This window comes from Limulus polyphemus, unplaced genomic scaffold (genome assembly GCF_000517525.1).
Source record: "Limulus polyphemus unplaced genomic scaffold, Limulus_polyphemus-2.1.2 Scaffold952, whole genome shotgun sequence".
NCBI lineage: Eukaryota > Metazoa > Arthropoda > Merostomata > Xiphosura > Limulidae > Limulus > Limulus polyphemus.
The window spans coordinates 165,917-185,992 of NW_013666562.1; the positions used below are offsets into that span (position 1 = coordinate 165,917).

A 20,076-nucleotide genomic window follows, 5' to 3' on the forward strand; every position below is an offset into this window, starting at 1 on the left:
GGGTTTACAAAATGATGAGGAGAAAAAAAAATAATTAAATTCTTGTTCTAGAAGTAAAGATTCTAATTTTAGACAATAGTGTAATAAAAAAAGAGTTGCTAGAATTAAAACACGTCTCAACAAAGAAGTATTCTTTCAGAGCCAGAAATTCTTACTGCCTCACAAAAGTACAGAAGCAATAATAATTTGACAAAAACTATTGACTGTTTAAATGTACATTTTTTTTTACATTTGATATAACTACATGTATGTACAAATAATACATCATTTTTATATGTAGTTTTCATTATAATTAATCATGTGTATTTAATAGATATAACACATTTCTCTACTAATGATATGCTAAGTGTTGCACATTATGCAAGATTTTTGTGTTTAACTTAATATTCATATTCAACTTATCTTTGCTTGATGAAAATTTCATAAATGAGCATGAAAGCTTAAACTGAATAAATATATTATTGTGTTAGCTCCAAATTTAATTTTTTCCCTTTTTTTTTACCATAATCAAAACATTACTCTTAAAATGTATTATTAAACAAGTTGAAGGTGTAAACAAAATGTTCAAACAAAGTAAAGTTATTTATAAACTTCCAGTAACTTGCAGTTACGTAATAATAAAACATGAAAATGCAAAATAGAATGAATACTGCTTTTTAAAGCAAAAGTGAAAAATTAAAAACTAATAAAACTTTAAACCCAGGTTATATAAGACATCAATGGTGAAACAGAGAGAACATGAACATAAAGATTTGCTGATACAATGTAGTACATTTTAATATCAGAGCATTACAAGCAACCTATTTGACTTAATTCTGGGGCAATGATACCATCTTTACTATAAATGTATTTTAGTGAAAATATTATAATCAAGTATGTTATAAATTAAAGTTTTATATTATCTAAGTATTTTAAAAAGAAACATCTAAAACAGCAATTAAAATTGCAGTTTTTAGTGTCACATGCTCTGCTCATGGTTACAATTATTAACTTATAACAACTGCTGCATAATAAGTTAAGTATAAAAAAATTAAACATTCAAGAGGTACCAAGGAACAGTCACAGTTTCCCAAACTCGTGTCACAAGAGAAGTTTGGTTTTGAAACATAAGTGTCTGTGACCCACCAGTGTGTCACATGGCAGCAAACGTGTTAAGAGCTCTTATAGAAGAAACTGTAAGTAGCTAAAGTAGACTGTTATTTCAGGTGATCGAAGTCCACGAAACATATGTATTTCATTACCACCTGGAAATGTTCCAAGAGTTTCTTCCCACCCTAAACAGTTGTAACTTTTTTTTTCTAGAGTTTAAGGTCAGCCACACCCACTTGCAAAGTCAAAGCTGTGTTTCTAAGTGAAAGTTTGAAGTTGAATATAATGCTTATAACCAATAGAAAGAGCAGATTTCCCTCTATTTAGCTAAATAAGCCAACAGACATTGGCTATATATACATTTCTAAATATTACATGGAAAGAAGCTTAATCCATTGTTGAGAGCCGGGTCCCTAGTGTTTAGCTATACTTTCTTACTGTATATAAATCAGTTTGATAGACAGTCTGATTACATTTAGGTTTTTACTTTTACATTTTAATTAATTATGTATTATTTGTGTTTTCAAATGCATACTTAAAAGGTTTAATGATTTTTATGAGTTTAACTTGTTCTTGCCTGGATTTTGAAAGCATATGGACATTAGGCACAAGCAAGCACCATCTTGTTTATCTACTACATTTCTGTGCCCAAAGTCGGTGGAAACATATGTTTATAAAGATATGCATGAATAAGTGGGGAATGCATCCAGTTCCTGAGTACCCCAGTGGGAATACAACCAGCCAAACACCTGTGGGTCGAGGGATCACTCCATAGGGAAAATCTTGTCAGGGTACGATAAACGATCTGCAATCAGATTGAAGGCACCCAGTATATGACACACCATCAATCGAATGTGATGGCCGTGGACCCAAAACAGGAAGTCCAACTTATGGAAACAAAGAGACTTCAACCGAGTGCATTCTTGCTGAGTGATGTATGAGACAACTATTGAGTTCTCAGAATGGATCATAACAGGTCGGTTCTGCAGAAATGGAAGGAATAGAAACCAGGCTGAGAAGGATCCACCCATTCCACAGTGCCTTCGTGAATAAGATCTAGAACTACCTCAGAAAGATGCTGGCTGGAAATGGGATCCCAAGAAAATAGGAAGAGGGGACAGAGGAGAAGGAAAACTGAAACAAAGAATGAGCCTTTCAAAATGAACCAGCAGAACTCAAAGGTCTGTGGTAAAGAATTCCCATACAGTGGTAAAGGGCAAAAACCCCACTGGATCTGTACCTACCACACAATCACCAGAACTACTGGATGGCACTGAAGTCATTGATGAATAAACCAACAGTTAACCTCCGAGGCCACGTAACAGGAACCAGTAAAGGAGTGGAAGGAGGGGGACAAGACATGTGAATAGGTTCAGGAGGAAGTTGAGACAAACAAGAAGCCAATGAAGAAAAGGAGGTGTGCAAATGTACAAATTCGACTCTGGAATTCATGGAGTCAGGAAGACCCCTAAAGACATCTTGCCTTAAAAAGGGAACCATACTCAAATCCCTTAAGGAGGTTGGAGTAAATGGACACAGAACAAAATACCGTTCCGACCCAAAAGAATCCAACCATAGAGGATACATGTTTGGAGGGGAAAGGGTGGAAGAGAACAATGGTACTGGAGTGGAAAAATGAGGGCATGAGTGTTCACCTTAACTCCTCAGGGAACAATGAAGAGCCTCAGACAGAAGGTGATTAAGGAAAGGGTAAGAAGGAGGGAGGATAAAGTAAGGGAGATACAGGAAAATGTGACTGAAGTATTGGGAATCGAACCCTCCACAGAGGCAGAAGAGAAGACCGAAGTTGTCTCACTCATAATGGAAGAAGTCAAAGACGAAACATAACAAACTTGGTTGATCAGCTCCAGGAAAAGTGGATAAGGCCTGGGCACATCCACTGGAGTTAAACATGACTGTGTGGCATAGGATGGTGGAGGAAACAGGCTGTTGAAATTGTCGTCCTCTTGTTCAGGACCCCTGAATTTATCGGTGGATGATGTTACAACCTTGGTTTGCTCAGAGTTGGCTATCTTCATGCAGAATTCTGATCTGCTTGAGGATTATCCCATCATGCCTTCTGCAGACCCAAAGCCACTATAAATGAAGTAAGGTTAACTGCAGTAGGAACAGCAGTGGTAGTAGTTGCAACATGAAACTCATAATTTATGGTAACTATGTGCGTAAATAAAAAAAATCCACACAAGGAGCTCCAAAAAATCTTATGAAAGTAAAAGACATGTAATGTTAATACATATGAACTAAAATTGTAGAAAAGTGTACTAAAAGTGTAGCAAACGTAAAGAAAAAGCAACCAAGTTCTTATAAACAAAAGAAGGAACTAATTGAAAATTCTGTGAAATAAAGCATGAGAGAAAAACACATCTTAATATCATAAGTACCAATTGAGAAGTAAAGCTGAGCTAAGATACATAGAGAGAGTCAGCTGTGTTAGGAGTTGTATTGCACTCTTATTGGTGGAAGGTTGTCGCATGCTCATTTGCATGTATCATGATATAAAAGACTGTTTAGTGTAGATATTATTGATTAATTTATTTTGTGAGTGAAAATTTTATAATTGTTTAGTTTTGTTTATAATTCATTGATGTTGATACTATCGAATATCACATGCAATATATTGACGTTGAGAAAAAGAGAGATTTCTAGAAGGCAGACAAATGATTAACTGATATACTTATAAAAAGTACGAGACAAGCAGAAACAGCAGGCAGAGAACAGCAGAAGAGAGTAAAGTAATGGCCAAGAAAAAGTTTGGCATGAAGTTAACTGCTGTTGAAGTGATAGACCTGATGATTAACCTAAGCCTAACATTTAATATGTCAGATTAAGACTAACAGTAGAAAAAGAGATAAGAAGAATGATTTATTCTATCAAAGGTTGAATAATATGGGTGTGTTGGACTAAGTATTCTTCTACAGTAGGTGTCTGTGACTTGTTGGTGATAAATTCAATGATAAATGAACAGCGCGCATTCCACTTGTTTTCAAAATAATATATATATTCGGAACAAGTTAAATATATGTACAATAAATTCATTACACTGTAGAGATTATAGACATATCATAAACACTATATACATAGTTCTCTTCTTGTTGTCAAAAGTCCACTTAGACCTTTGCAATTACTTTAGAATTTTGGTTGACAAGCCAAACTACCTTTCCATATTTCTATCATACTAGTATTCTGTGCATGCTGCTCGTCCAGTAATCATTTGGTCTTCTTTCTTCAAAATATCTTCTGTTCCTTTTGTTAAAGTGCACTCAGGCTGTTTCAATTACTTTAGAACCATGCCTCTTCTCAGCTTGTACTGCCCTCTACATTTGCAAATTTTTGCTTGCCATTAGCCTTGATACTCCCACCTACCCTCACGTGTTTCACATGATTTATTGCTTTGTCATTACTTTGTTTTGGAAAGTTTAATATGACATGTTATTAAATGTTTTTTTAAAACAAATTATACACATTTTAAAACTGTTAAAAACAGGCTAATTTTTAAGCATGTTTTCACGTGAGACAACTGTGTGATAGCATGCTGTCAAAACAGAGAGGCTTATTCTTCTTAATATTATCTACAGTAGTAGTATTTAGTAAATACTGTTATGCAAGAAAAGGTAAGATATTGTATTAGAAATGCAATATTACAGACGATATTGTATTAGAAATGCAATATTACAGACGATACTGTATTAAAAATGCAATATTACAGACAAAATTAATTATAATTTTGCTGCAGATAAAAAAAAAGAAGAAAAAATATCCAATAACAAGACAATCTAATAAAGGTACCACTGTTCTTGTTGCAGTGACAAAAAACAATAACGCAACCACAAAAAAAGAAAACTACTTAAGCAATTTCTTACCACTTCCCAAAAAGATATGTGCATATTATTAACAGCAGCATGACTGGAAGCTATCTCATATCCCTAAAACATTATTATTATCTAATATGACAGTGAAAGCTTAAAAAAACCAATTCACATAATAAACATTTTAAAAAATAAACTCCAATGTAACTCTTTTAAATGCAAGATAAGACATGCTTAAAAATTAGCCTATTTTTAACAGTTTTAAAATCTGTAAAGTGTACTTAAAAAGAACATTTAATAACATGTCATATTAAACTTTGCAAAACAAAGTAATGATACAGCAATAAATCATGCTTCATTCACAATTAAGTTACACAATAAGGTTAATAAATTCACATAAGATTTTCTAAAAAATTTCTCTTTTATAATACCTGAATTGGTGAACTTACTTCAAACCAAATTCAACAGGAAAACTTAGCTGTTCAGCACTTCCATTAACCAGGATGTGTCCACCAAGTAAAAGTTCAACCATTCCTTCAGAAGTTACCACAAGAAGAGAGGAGTTGTTTAAGACCACAGAAAAGTCTTCTTCCCACAAGTCATGTGCTAAAAGATATGCACAGTTGTTTGGCCAGAAATGGGATAAGCTAAAACTTACTCCATCAAAAGTTGATACGTGCTCTGTGCTACACAGTACAGCTACTTTCTTCTTCATTGCTTGTCTCTCTGTAGTAGTTTTATTTTCAGGCTGACACGTAGCAGTTGGTATGAAACATGTAGCCTGATTAGGTAAATTTGGAAAAGAACCAAGAATTTTAACAAGTCGCTTATTTCTCTTTTACAAGTTACTGAAAATGAAGGAAAGAAACACTCTGATAAAATTAGAATCATTTAATACCAAAGAAAACTAGCAAATGTGTTAATGGAACATTAGTGTCAGATTAAAACACCTAAAATACTGTTTATGCTAAAAATGATATCAAAACATGGACAGCCCACTGCATAATACCCGTGTTTATTCTATTTTTTTTTGCTGTGTATATGATCTTGGTAGCATAAATGCTCTTCTGTGCTGTGAATATGTCAATTTAGATATTTTAAATATTTCTGTATCTAAAAATAATTTCATAACAAATGCAGTACCCACTGGAGATCATTTATTAATAGCAATCTATCATAAAAACAGTGTCAATATGTTTTTATAGGAATGTGTTTTTAAACATACAATTTTCCTGCAGATCACATGAAGAAATTCTACCTAACATTGCAACATGAAAAGGCAACTTAGTAAGCTATATTCATACTTTCAAAGTTCATGTACAGTACTCCTGTGGCAACAGTCATGGTAACATATATACAGTAATTATTTAACAGAAAATAAATGTACGTTATGATAATATTGTAAACTAATTCAGAAAGAAGTACTAACTCTGATATCATGATAAGCTATTCAATTAGAAGCAACATTTGTTACTTCATGGATATGTGGTCATTAATTATATTATTTAATAATAGTGGATGTCATAGCATTACACGAAGATACTCAACAAACATTTATAGTCTAAATGATTTTAAGTGTACTGCAACAATCTTTTGATGGGTAAATATTCCACAACAGGAATTATGATGCCACGAAAATAAATATTTAGCAAAAGGTAAAACATCAGTTGTGACAAGAACAATTACATCATTCAATATCAAATATTTCAATAAGTAGGAGTCGTAACTAAGTAAGATATACACATTTGTACAAAAAACCTCATGCTTGTATCCTTCAAAAACTGATATCACCGTAGTCTTTGTAAACTCTTCAAAATTAGCTCTAAAATGTTAAGTTATTTTCATTTACTGTATTTTACTCAAGTAAATTAAAGGGTACCATACCTTAACCAATTTCTTCCAGATTGCAAAATGTTTTACACCAACAGAAAAAGCTGTAGTATTACCCTGACTGTGACTTTGTAGCTTCAATAGATCCATAGGTACCAACGTCAGCAATGTAGTTAATGCTTGGAATGATGTTATCTTACCATCTGATGTAATGTTTATAATAAAATCTCAAATAAAGTAATTTACAAAATAACTTTAAAAATTTAAATACAAATAGGGCAATTCAAAAACGTTAATAGCATATTACGAATTTACTTACTATAAGAATCTTATTTGTCTTTGAATTAACAGACTAAGGTTTTTTCCTGTTTCTAATAAAATGAAATACAAATATGCATAAGTAAATATGTATACAGCACGTAACATTTGTTATTATTGGATTTATTAGTGCTGCAATTAAGTAAAAGCTAAGATAAGTGAAAAAAATATTCATTACTCCAATTTTTTACTCAGGCAACTTCAACAGGAAGACTCCCAAAATGCTAATACTTACTCAAACCTATTTTGTTAAAAAGGAATATCTTACTTTGAAATTAATGGTTAAACTCTAGTAGATTAAGGATTAACTATAGTTCAGATGGGAGTAACAACATATTGTTCCAAACTTCTTCACAGAAAACGTTTTAGTTGCTGTAAATAAGATGTTTATAGGCTATTTATTTGTTATGAAAGAAGAATTGTGGCTTAGGGTTTGAAACCTTGGTAGATCAGTTAGTAACAGGTGTCAAAACACTGGTCTGAACTGGAAAATAATACTGCGTCAATTACATTCAGCAGTGTTCTCTAATGTATACTTTAAAGCCTTTTCTACAATTTCAACCCTTTGATAAACATGTATATTCAAAAAATTAGGATATAATGTCATGTTTTATTTAGGCTAGCTTAGACTGTAAAGATGTTTAAACATTTCAAAAATACTTCAATTTACACAACTAAGAAACAAGTAAATAAGTAGTTTTTTCTGATATATATATAAATAACATTTAGATAATCATAATGCATTTTATAATATATATATTACCAGGAAGACAACCTTCAAGCCAGGATATTATGAACTCTCTTTCATCAACAAGGTTGTTAATAAGAGAAATCCAAGGTTGATAAGCAGATTCAGACTTCAGCCAATACTCTTGAATTTCTTCTTTTGATTCTCTTACCTGTAATTTAAATGTGCATATGAGCCTTTAACAATATTACTACAAAACTATGTTACTTAATACAGTTTACCAGTAAGAACAAAGAACCAAATGACACAATAGTCTTTCAAATTTTAATAGCAAACACAAAAGAATACCCATTGTTAGTGCATCACACTTAAAAATTGAAGGTTTGGATAAAAATATTTTATCTAAAGTCTTGTTCATAATGTTCTATAAATATCTAACAGAAAGGAAGAAGTGTTTTGATAAGAAGGCTGGCTGGAAATGGTCCTACTTAACCCTTTCGTGACGGGTTAGGTTTAATATACATGACTTCGTATACACATTTGCACACTAAATATTTATACTATAACTTTTAATGCAGTAAGCATATCTTCATAAAATTTGGTAGACTTTTAGTAAAGATTACAAGTCTTTTGTACACAAAAAATCAATTTTTTAATGAAGTATTTTTATTATAGATTTGTTTGTGAAAATATCGAGTCTGTTTCATTACCAGTCCAAGTGCAAAGTGATTTTCATGTTAAAAAATACAAACTATTGTTCATCCCAAAAATCTCAAATATTATTTGTGTAATCTCTAAAACATCCTACATACATTTCAAACGTTTATTTTCAGTAAACTTTATATTTCCTCTTTTGTTTTCTCTACCATAACTCTATAAGGTCTTGCTTGAAAAGAACAACATTTACAAAATAACATGTCAAAATGGCTGAGAAAACCACAAGGGGGACATTGAGTTTTTGATTCATTATTTCCATGTCATATATAGAAGTAAGTGTATATAAAGGAGCTTTCCCAAAATTGGAAAGAGGTGGGTGGGGGGTCACTGTTTGATTCAGTGCATGAGTGATATCTTGGCAAATAGAAAAGATAAGAGGTTCTTATTTTATACTCTAGCTTGTCAATATCGCTAGTTTGAGTTCCTAATTCATACAAAACTATAGACTTTATATTTTGACATACAAACAACTAATTTGAACTAGTACTGCATTCAACATACCACGTTTAGCTGTGTTATTTTAATATTTACTTTTATATTAAAAATTAACTAATGTAAAATACTAAAATATGAATTATAATCTACAATTTGATACCAAACTTACTGACATAAATTCATAAAATAGTAGTTCCATAAAAATTTCGAATGGAAGTCAACAAATGAGATGACGTGGCCTTTGATACGTGACCCATCGTGATAGGGTTAAACTATAACACCTAAATGTACATTAAGATCAAATATTATTCCCTAGCAAAGGCAGTTCCACAGTTTCCTCATACTCTGAAAAGGAATGATTATAATACATATTAATAAAATCTTTAAAGCTAAGAAAATAATCAGAAGAAAAACTGAAATATTTGGTATGCATATATTAGTTAGTAACTTTGATGAAAAGACAAAAAGTCTCTGAAATACTCTAGATGAGATCCGATTTCCTATATTCCCAAAACATACTTGCCAGTGCACGTAATTATTTTATACTCTTACACTTGAAATTACATTATCTCATAAACAAGAATAGTGCAGTTTTTTCACTTTTTTTCATCAGTTCACCATCCCCAAAAATCTTTTGCCAGCCTAAAGATTTCCTGGAAGAATTTACTCACCACTGCAAATCTACAAAAATACGTGTATAATACTGCTACATGTGCATTAAGAAATAAAACGTAAATATGAACCGAACAAACACAATAGCATATTACAGACATTATAATTCTATGAGAATACGTAGAACAGTTACCTTCTTGCCTATGTTCTTAAAACACTGTGCAACAGATGATTTGATGACAGGTATTAACATCTGGTTTAACTTGTGTTCTTCATTTTCAAAAACTTTTACAAGCCAGTTCATTAAAGCACTAATGCTACAATTAGCCTTTGTTGCCAAATGTTTAATATATTCTGTGTCAACAGTCCCATGAAGATAAATTCTCTCTAAATATGGAGATATGTAGCTTAGCTTTAGGAAGTGCTGTTCAACCAAATCCTAAGAAATACACAATACAGAAAAATATTTTAATAAAATTCAAAACCAAATACAAATATTCATGTTATAAAAGCTCCACCTTCTCATTCTTTCTATGAAGTGGTAAAATAGATTTTGATTTGCTTACAAGAGCACTTTCCCTGTAGAGCATGGGCTGTTAGCTCCACAAGGAAGCCATCATTACAGTAGACTGCAGACAGTAACACATTCTAACGACTAGTTTATTGTCTCTTTCCTATTTTAGGATTAAATTGTATACTTGAACTTAGGTCCGTAAGTTTAAATTCAGCCTAAATACATTATATTATTAACATTAGGTATACATAAAAGACTAGTTATTGTCACTTCCAATAAAGTTTTAAGTTCTATATAATTAAATATAAATTTTATTACTTTAGTGTGAAGGCAAACTAGTGACGAAAAAAACTAATATAATTGGTTCTTAAACATTAGGTTTAACAGTAACATTGTTGACAATAGGCTACTGGTATTTGTATTGAGTATTTATTTTCAGGCTACAAGTATAAATACAATGGTTAAGACTAGTGTAGGAATTAAGCATTCACGATTTGTTAGGTGTAATGAGTGGGTTTTATTTGGGAACTTGGGACAGGCATGTACTTTTAAGGAAGCTAGTAATTAAGATGTGCAACTTGTATAATGAATTTATAGGTTGGAGGATATCATAATTAAAGTAGAGGCAATAGATAAAAAGAAATGTAAACTGTGGGAAATAGCTGCAGAATTTCAAGTGGAGCTCAAGCTTTTACATGCAAGAGATACATCAGCTAAAAATGACTTTCAAGTAGTTAGAAAGAGTACTATTAGGGCTAAAAGCAGTGAATGTAATTGTAATGAACCTATCCTGTTGAGCAACAAATTTCAGCTCTTGGCTTCTGCAGACAAGGAACTATTGGAGAGAAGGAAAACAAAAGGTTCAGAGAAGGATGTGGATGAAAAGGAGGTTATAGTTATAGACGATTCTTTGAAAAGGCATGTAGATAAGATAGTCTGTGGGGTAGATATGGAGAAAAGAACCCAATTATTCTACCCAGGGACACAGATGGAGGATATAACTGACAGAGCAGGAGATATAATAAAGGGGCTAGCAGAGATGCAGTTTTTGTGGTGAATGTAGGAGCTAATGATGTAGGAAAGGTAGGTCAGAGGAGCCAATTAATAAGTACAAGGGATTGATAAAGGCATTTAAAGAAAAAGGTAATAACTTAATTTTGTCAGGGATACTGCCCAGAATTAACTGTGAGGATGAAGTAATAAGTAGGTCACTAGGGCTAAATGCTAGGCTAAGGTTAGTATATAATGAGTGGAAGAAGGGAGCTTTTTGGAATGCATGGTTTATTTTATGGCTCTAAAAAAAGGCCATTAGATAATATGACAGATGATGAAAAAATCAGTTTCAAACGTTACATGCAATGATTCTGAAGAATCATATCAACCTTCTGATCCAGGAGATAGTGGTAGCACTAATGGAAATATATCTACTCAAGAAGATGATGTCGAAAGTTCATCATCTGAGGATAATGATAATGACTTGGTTACGAGCATGCCTTCATCCATTTGGGGACCCTGCACCAATAATGTTTGAAAATTTGGCTTTAGTGGGGATGCTGATTTAGGAATAAATGTGAATGTAAGTGAGCCATAAGAAATATATAAAAAGTTTTTGACAAAGGATATTTTGGAAGTAATAGTAGAAGAAACAAACAGATATGCTCATAAGTTCATCACTTCCCATCAGCTTCAGTATTGGTCAATGATGCACAAATGGACGGATACAAACATAAAGGAAATAGAGGTGTTATTTGGTATCGTGGGTTTGGAACCGCTCCCAAAAATGTGACTATATTGGTGAAAGAAACCGAGGTATCGAAATAACCTATAGTAAAAACCACGAAGCCCAATAGATTTGACATGCTTCTGAAATGCTTGCTCTTCAATGACAATGGAAGTGCTGTAAATACAGTAAGACTTTCCAAGATCAGTAACATATTTAACCTCTTTCACACTCAGTTTAGAGCAGCTGTGACTCCAAGTGAAAACATGGTGGGGAAGACTGGTTTTCAAGCAATATATTTCAGGGAAACCCCACAAATATGGAGTTAAGTTCTATAACTTGTGCACACCTGAAGGATACACATGAGAAATGAAAATATACACTGGCAAAAAGAACTTGGATTTCAGATTAACTGGGCATGCTCATAGAGTCACAATGGAACTGATGGATGGGCTTTTGAATACTGGTAGGACACTATTTATAGACAATTTCTATACTTTTACAGAGGAATACTTATGTATGTGGAATGCTACAACAAAACAGAAAATGAAATCTGAAGTCTGTATGCCTAAAAAAGTTGAAAATAGGAGAAATCTATGGTGAAGAAAATAATAGTGGTGTTCGAGTGACAAAATGGGCTAACAAAAGACCAGTTCTTATGATGATGACCACAAGTGATCATTCAGATTAACTAGTTTCCACCAGTACCACAAATAGAAAAGGCAAGGACATACAAAAACCATACATGATCGCATACAACACAGTCGAAAAAGGTGTGGATGTCTCCGATCAAATGTCATCATATTACTCTGCCTTCGCAAGACCATAAAGTGGTACAAAAAAAAGTGTTCGTTGAAATTTTGCTGGAAACAAATGTGATGAATGCATGGGTTATTCATGCCAAGACTAACCAGAATCAAAAACCAATCGATATGTTGCAATTTCAGGAAGAGATCATTTCTGGTCTTCTCAATGCTAATAAAGAGAATAATGATACTCAAGCTCAAGCAAATTCTAGTAAATGATCACAAAAGTCTCAGCTTCAGCTTGGCAGTATTATGGATCAGCAAGATCGAACAGAAAAAGATGCAAAATCTGCTATGAAAATATTCAAAACAAACAGGGAGCAAAGGAGGCAAAAAGCAAAACAAAAGGATTACCACATTTTGCAAGAATTGAGATGGTAAACCTCCAATGTGCTCGGAATGTTTCAATTATAAACATCGGTGAACAGAATAAGCTAAGCTATTCATTGTTTCTTTTTTATTAATACTTTATTTTATTCAATACTTTTTTTGCGTAAACTAAAAGTAAATAGTCCTATTTCAACTGGGACGATCGTTATTTGCTATTTTTCAGATGTAATTTCTGATTTTAAACTAAACAATTCATTGTTTCTCCCTTTTTTTCATTTACTTTTTTTAATTATAAATATTTGTTTTTTGCTGAAATTAAAAGCAAATAGTTTTATTTCAATTTTAATGATCGTCATTTTTCAGATGTAACTATTGATTTGAAGGTATTAAATTATTGAACAACATTTAGTTCATTTAGACCCAAAATAAGAGAGTATATGCTCCACGGGTGGTGCACGAATGAAGGAATACTTACATTCTAGCCATCTAAATATAAGGAATATTGCCAGATAGGACATAGGAGATACAAGGTGCCTTTACTCTCAATTGGTGTAATGCATCACCAGTGGCACATAAAATCCAGTAAATATACCACCAGTGGCACCCAATGTTGCAAACATGTTAAGGTATTGGAGTGTTGGCTAGCTGTGATAAGGATGCTGCTGATTAACAAAAGGATTTATATCACTTAGTGAGTTGGGCAAATAAATGGCAAATGGGTTTTAATGATAATAAATGCAAGATAATGCATGTGGGTTATCATAATTTGAATTATAAGTATAATTTGGATGGGGATAAAAACGGCTTTCTTCATCATTTAGTCAAGAAACCTACTAGAAACAATTATTTTAGATTTATTGTTAACTTCAAATGTAGAAATGATTGAGAGGGTGGAAATTGGGGAACATCTGGGTGTAAGTGATCATTGCTCTATTAAGAAATAGTTGGTATAATAGTTGATCAGCTTCTAAAACCATCCAAGGAGTGTGCTTTTGTTAGTGGTAGAGCAAATAGGATTTTAGATTGTATCTATAGAAATATTGAATACAACTCTAAAAAGGTCATAATGTCATTTTATAGGTCACTGGTTAGGCCACATTTGAAATACTGTGTTCAGCCTTGGGCTCCTTACTTTAGGAAAGACACTGAATTGTTGGAAAGCGTTCAGAGAAGACCTAGGATGGAAAGGTTATCATTCAAGGAGAGACTGAAATCTCTCACATTGTTTTCACTTGGAAAAAAGAAGAATTGGGGGGGATCTAATTGAAGTGTTTAAGATTGTAAAGGGAATTGATAGTGTTGATGCATCATCTTTTTTCATAATTAACATTGAAAGTAGTAGGACTAGGGGACACAAATATAAATTTTGAGAGGGTAGGAGTCATCTTTGGCTACGACAGTTATATTTTTCTAACAGGGTGGTTGGCCTTCAAAATGGCTTGCTTTTGGATGTTGTGGAGGCAGTAAGTTTAAGTAAGTTTAAAAGAAAGCTTGATAAGCATATGAGTGATAAGGGCACACACACACTTGTTCCTCTGGGCTGAAAAAGATCAATTTTAATAAATCTTTATTTACTTTTTTGAAGATTTTCTCAAATTATGTTTTTGGTATGAATGAACATCAAAGAAAAGAGGTAATATGCATTTTTCCAACATTTCAAAATTACTAATTTACCTACCTCCATTTTGTAGACTTTACCAAAATATATTATAAAATTATCATTCTGGTTTGACTTCACAAAAATACGAAACAATTGATCCACAGTCTCTTTATCACTTATGGAAAAGTTCCAGCCAAGCTTATTCCTTGAGAAGTTCCAAATCATGCTGGGTAATATACTAGTCTAAATAAAAGATAAAAAATTAAATATAACCTAACATTTAGTACCTTTAAATATAACATTACATATATATTATATTAATACAATAAACAAATTAACAAGACATACACTGTAATATTATCAGAAGAACAATAGTTATAACTGAACTAAACATTAAAACAGCAGCAACTGTATTGTTTAAACTGTTTATTTTGATAAACAAGCTCAAATACAAACAAACATCACTGATACCAACTTTTACACGTAGTTCTGCTCTAAGATTACAAAAGGAAATAAACCATTCTTTACACAGTTATATTTCATAGTAATTGCCCAAAGACAGGGCCCAGAATAACAGTTGGTCAACTCCAAAAAACAAACATTATACGCAAATGCTTTTACAAATGTTCAGTTATGGTGATCTGCTGAATACACATACTAATAAATGACTAACACTTACTTAATAATAATATATTATTTTATGACATTTAACAATTGTTTGACATTTTTGAGTAACTCAACCACTGGAAGAAATTAAATATAAAACAGACAACTTACTATTTATCATGTTATTTGTTCTGTATATCTGAGCTCCAAAAGATTATCATTACAGTTTGTCACATTGCTGTTGATATACAGTTTTGAGATGGTGTTTAGAAAAATAATTAAATATAGTACAAGCATTACTGATGTTGTAAGTTTTACTTCAAATTTGCAACTCATTAGAATGAGCCAATTTATCAGAGGTGTAGTGTAAACAATTTATGATGGGCATCCATATAAAATGTTTGTGCTTTGAAATTTTGCATATGTTTAGCACCAAATCCCACATGTTTTCAGAAGATTTAAATTCTTAATGCCTAACAATCAAATTTCCAAATAGCACACTATTTTCAACATTATTATATTTATGGAAGATGCACATACTTCAGAGAAAGAGTTTGAAGTGTTTTCTTATTTAATTTTCACCTCATTAAACTTACACTAGCAAACAGTCATACATCTTGAATAAATTTCATATTCACTTCTGGTCTGTTTTATATCTACTTAGGGTCAAAATGGTAAGTAAAATAAATATCCTTATGAAATTATATATTATTAATAAATGTTCTTCTACAAAAGTCATCATCATTGAAATATATTAACATAATATACAAACACTATAAATGATAAAATCAAGATATAACACCAGATCATATGAATTACCAACTGTGTTTCAGCTGGATGACATTGAGCTTCATGACCACATGTAACAATTTTAGCTGTCTAACATTTAAGTGTATAAATATCGTAGTTTGATGTTTTAAAGTAATATTTATGCGGTAATATTTCTATGATAACTGTCAACATTCTATTTAATTACAAGTGGTAAACTCCTTTGAAAAGTATATTTCCCATGTATTTTTATCTTAGAATCCAATTATACACTGATGTACTCTAGATCAGATTCATTATTCCCTACACAATAATGTTATCACTAACTATAAAAGGCTTATTTCCTTTGTCACTCTGTCGAGAATGCTTTCATACTCCTTTTTTGGTAATGTTCGAAAAATATACATTCATCACTTAGCCAAAAATCTATCACCAGATTGTTCTTAAACCAACAATGGTGTTTATGTTTAATGCTCAATATTCATTGACTTGTGAGAAAGGTTTGTTTTTTTATGCTATACATTTTTTTAATATCTTCAGTGATATAGCTTAATTCAGAAATTTTATGACATTGAGTTGTAGTCAAAGGCAAAATAAAATTTATAAAGTAGTGTTTCAGCTAAGCCTTACGTTATGTTTATGTAATACACCTAATGCTTAAATTAGACTATAAATAGGCCTATTACTAATGTTATAGTCAGTGTTTAAAAAGTTTTATGTGGTGAATAAATGCTAATTAATAAATATTCTTTTGGTATTTTAACACATACATTAGCTACTTGACTTTAAAACAAAAATAAACATTTACTACTAGCAAATATCTTTTATCCTTTGTACAGTAAAAAAAAAAAGAGTTGAAAATTTGTATCAGAATGGCCACACATTTTCTACTTCCTGACCTAAAATACAGTGAAAAGGCTCAAGAATGCTATTTAAAAGTCTCTTTCAGAGTGCACACGTACTTTTGTTCACAATAACAGTTCATTTTTCTGCACAGTTTTTACTAAAAATGTAGTGATTAAAGAATTACTTCAAGACTGATGAAACATGTGAAGAGTGTAGACAAATTTGTTTTGGTCAAATCCTATAATTTTCGTTAATCATTCAACAATGTTTCCCATCGTTTTTGACTGGCTTTTATACTAGTATAATGTATAGATGTCAAAATAACTAACAATATAATGTTAAGCAGGATAAAAAGTATTTATAATACATAGGTTAGTTAGTACTTGAATGACCAATTACTTTCGAGTGCTGAACAATAAAAAAAACAGTATATAACACTGAATACCATGGATTATTTGGATACCAATTTTCTAGGTTTGACCCGAGAGATTTCTTTTGCACCTATAGCTTTTACCTTTAACCAAATGTAATATTTTGTTCCTAAAAAATATAAAAAAAATTTTACTTTGTTAATTATTGTAAAAAGTTACAACATATCCTGTATAAATTATAGATATTAAAAAACTATTTTTGTGAGATAGGGTAGGGGGAGAGAAGAAGCAAGAACATGTACATATATATCTTACCTCACTTGTAAAAATAGCTTTTTTCTCATGAAACAGAGCATCTTTACCTTGATTCCACCTACCAGTTACATTGATTGTGAGAAATGGATGAGAGAAATTCATTGATTCACCTCCAGGATTATCAAAGTCAAATACCTCTACAATGTGTAAAAAACATAAAAAACTTTTGACTTTTCAGTCTAATGGCATTCTTAAGATTTAAAAAACAAGTACAAATCTGATGCTTAAAAATATTTTAATAACAATTGATTATTATTATTTTTAAAAAACAAAAATATTTATTTTTCACAATGAAAGGTTATTATCGATCATCAGAGTCGAACAAAACATTTCTTCTCAATTAACCTTCACCAAGTGTTCCAACAGATAACGGAAGATGTTACTCTTCAAAATGTATGAAAAAATTTTAACATATATTATGGAATTATTTTAAAATTAGTTGTTTTAATTATTCTTGTAAGGTTGAATTAGTTTTTATTTGATAACGCAAGATACATAACTGAATTACTATATAATCTACTAAATCTGGAAATTTCTAATTTCCTTATTTGTGCGAAAGTTAGTCTAAATTTTTTAATATAAAGATGACAGTTTTGTTTTTAAACATATGTACCTCCTTTTTCCACCCAAAAGTTTTGATAAAGGATTAGCCATCAACTTCCAGAAATATATACCCCATAGAAACACCTGGGTAAAAAAAGGTTTTCAGCGACAATCACTGAATAACACCCTTTCCCTACTTGTTATAGGGCATGATATTCAAGCTTCATATTGAATCACTTTCAGAAGTAATTAATAGTTCATGATCAGTTATCACTTACGTTGTAATTCAGAGTTCAACATGTCCCACATTTCTGAGGCTGTGTTTATACTGATGAACATTAGAGAACCACTTGAAGATTTTGATTTACACTGCTTAACAATACTGGATGAAAAATTCACAGCTGATGACAAAAAACTGTGTTGAAGTTTGAAAGCTGCACATCTTGACCTTGTTTGGTCAAATGTTAGATCATAAACAGTCCCTCTTCCAGTGGATATCTGATTCAAAGTAGACTTGTGTGTGATGACCACTTGGCGATTAGGAAGTACAGCATAATGTGAATGAGATTTTATTATTATATCAGCTGGAAAGATCAGAAGCTTGCTATCTTCATAGAAACTGTAAAAAAAAAATCTCATTATCAGATCTAATAGTGTTTAAGTACAAAATTTGTTAACCATGATGTCAGAAAAACACATAGGTTCAAGAAGTGTTAATATAAAACAATAAAAATCCTGAAATATGTGAAAAATCAGTGTTTTAGCTAGAAGGTTAGACTAAGCAAAACATGGCACAATTCACCATTTTAACGTTGTGAAACTTTATTTGAATTAAAATCTTCAATCTCAATAGCATTTTAAATACACGAGTTAAATAGCCAGGTGAGAGATCTCAAACTCCTTAGGTACAATTGTTTGTAAACAATCTGTTGACCCGAGGAAGGGCAGTCAGCCAGCAACAACTGCTGCTACTAACACTCTGCAGCTCTTTGAACTGAATAACAACATTGACTAGCGTCACAGAATCAGTTAAAAAATAAATTTAATTTTTATTTTTCTAACAGGGTGGTTGGTCTTTGGAATGGGTTACCTTCAGATATGGAAGATGCAGTTAATTTAAAGGAAGGCTTGATAGACAATTGAATGAAAAGGGATGGCTTTATGTATTTTATTTTAGAGTTTAGTACAGTGGATGGAATGGCCTAGATGGCCCAATATACCGTATTTTTCGGAATATAAGACGCACCGGTGTATAAGATGCACCCTTATTTTGAAGACAAAGTTTTGAGGGGAAAAAAAGCTACAGTCACATTTGAAAGATTTTTATTGAACAAAAATTCAATTTGATACTGTTACGTCTCCGTTTGTTAATTAACTTTCCATAACTTCGTTCCGACGAAATTTTAACGACACAAGTCTTTACTTAATAAAACTGGTTTATTCTTTCCGAATATAACTCTGCGATACACTTAATCTCAATATTCGCGCTAAAACAAACAGTATCACGAACGAACGTTAACTTCAACAATACCCTGTGACTGCAGTTCAATTACTCACTGACTACACACACATTATCTCTCTTTTATATACCAGCGTACCCTATTTCTAGTAAGAACTTGAACATTCGCCAAGTTACATGATAGTTCTAGAAACGTTGCGTCACGGTGGTCATGTGACTCGCTGACGCAACAATACTTTAAAAATGAGTATATATTGTTCTAAACACAAAAGAGCTCAAGACATCAAAATAAGAAAATACCGTAAATCAAAAAAAGGTTTACTGTTATTTAGTTTGGTTCAAAACCTACAAAATCTTCATTGCTTTCACTGTAATTCATTTTTTTATTATTTAGGGAGCATTATAAATAGTTATGTTTTTAAAAGAAAAAAAACTACTATTGTTATAAATAACACATTCAATTGAACTAAACTGTGCATGCCTATTTAAATATATTTACACATGGCATGTGTATATTGTATATATTATTCATACCTTCGGTGTATAGGACACAAGCAGATTTTGACATCAAATTTTGGGGTAAAAAAAGCGTGTCTTATACACCGAAAGATACAGTATCTCTTGCTGTTCTTAAGTTATAAGTATGTAACTTTAATAATGCATCTACATCTCAAAGTGTTCA

General features: G+C 31.7%; 1 protein-coding gene across 1 annotated transcript in view; it reads right to left on the minus strand.

The window, feature by feature from the left end:
- LOC106461405 overlaps positions 1-20,076 on the minus strand; it is a 118,463-nt gene that overhangs the window by 8,166 nt on the left and 90,221 nt on the right. Inside the window, exons 24-30 of the mRNA XM_022388355.1 lie at positions 18,214-18,554; positions 17,393-17,529; positions 14,565-14,729; positions 9,710-9,955; positions 7,828-7,963; positions 6,801-6,949; positions 5,366-5,697 (exon numbers count right to left, since the gene is read on the minus strand). Coding sequence (XP_022244063.1) covers positions 5,366-5,697; positions 6,801-6,949; positions 7,828-7,963; positions 9,710-9,955; positions 14,565-14,729; positions 17,393-17,529; positions 18,214-18,554 — 1,506 coding nt within the window. The remainder of the gene's footprint in view (positions 1-5,365; positions 5,698-6,800; positions 6,950-7,827; positions 7,964-9,709; positions 9,956-14,564; positions 14,730-17,392; positions 17,530-18,213; positions 18,555-20,076) is intronic.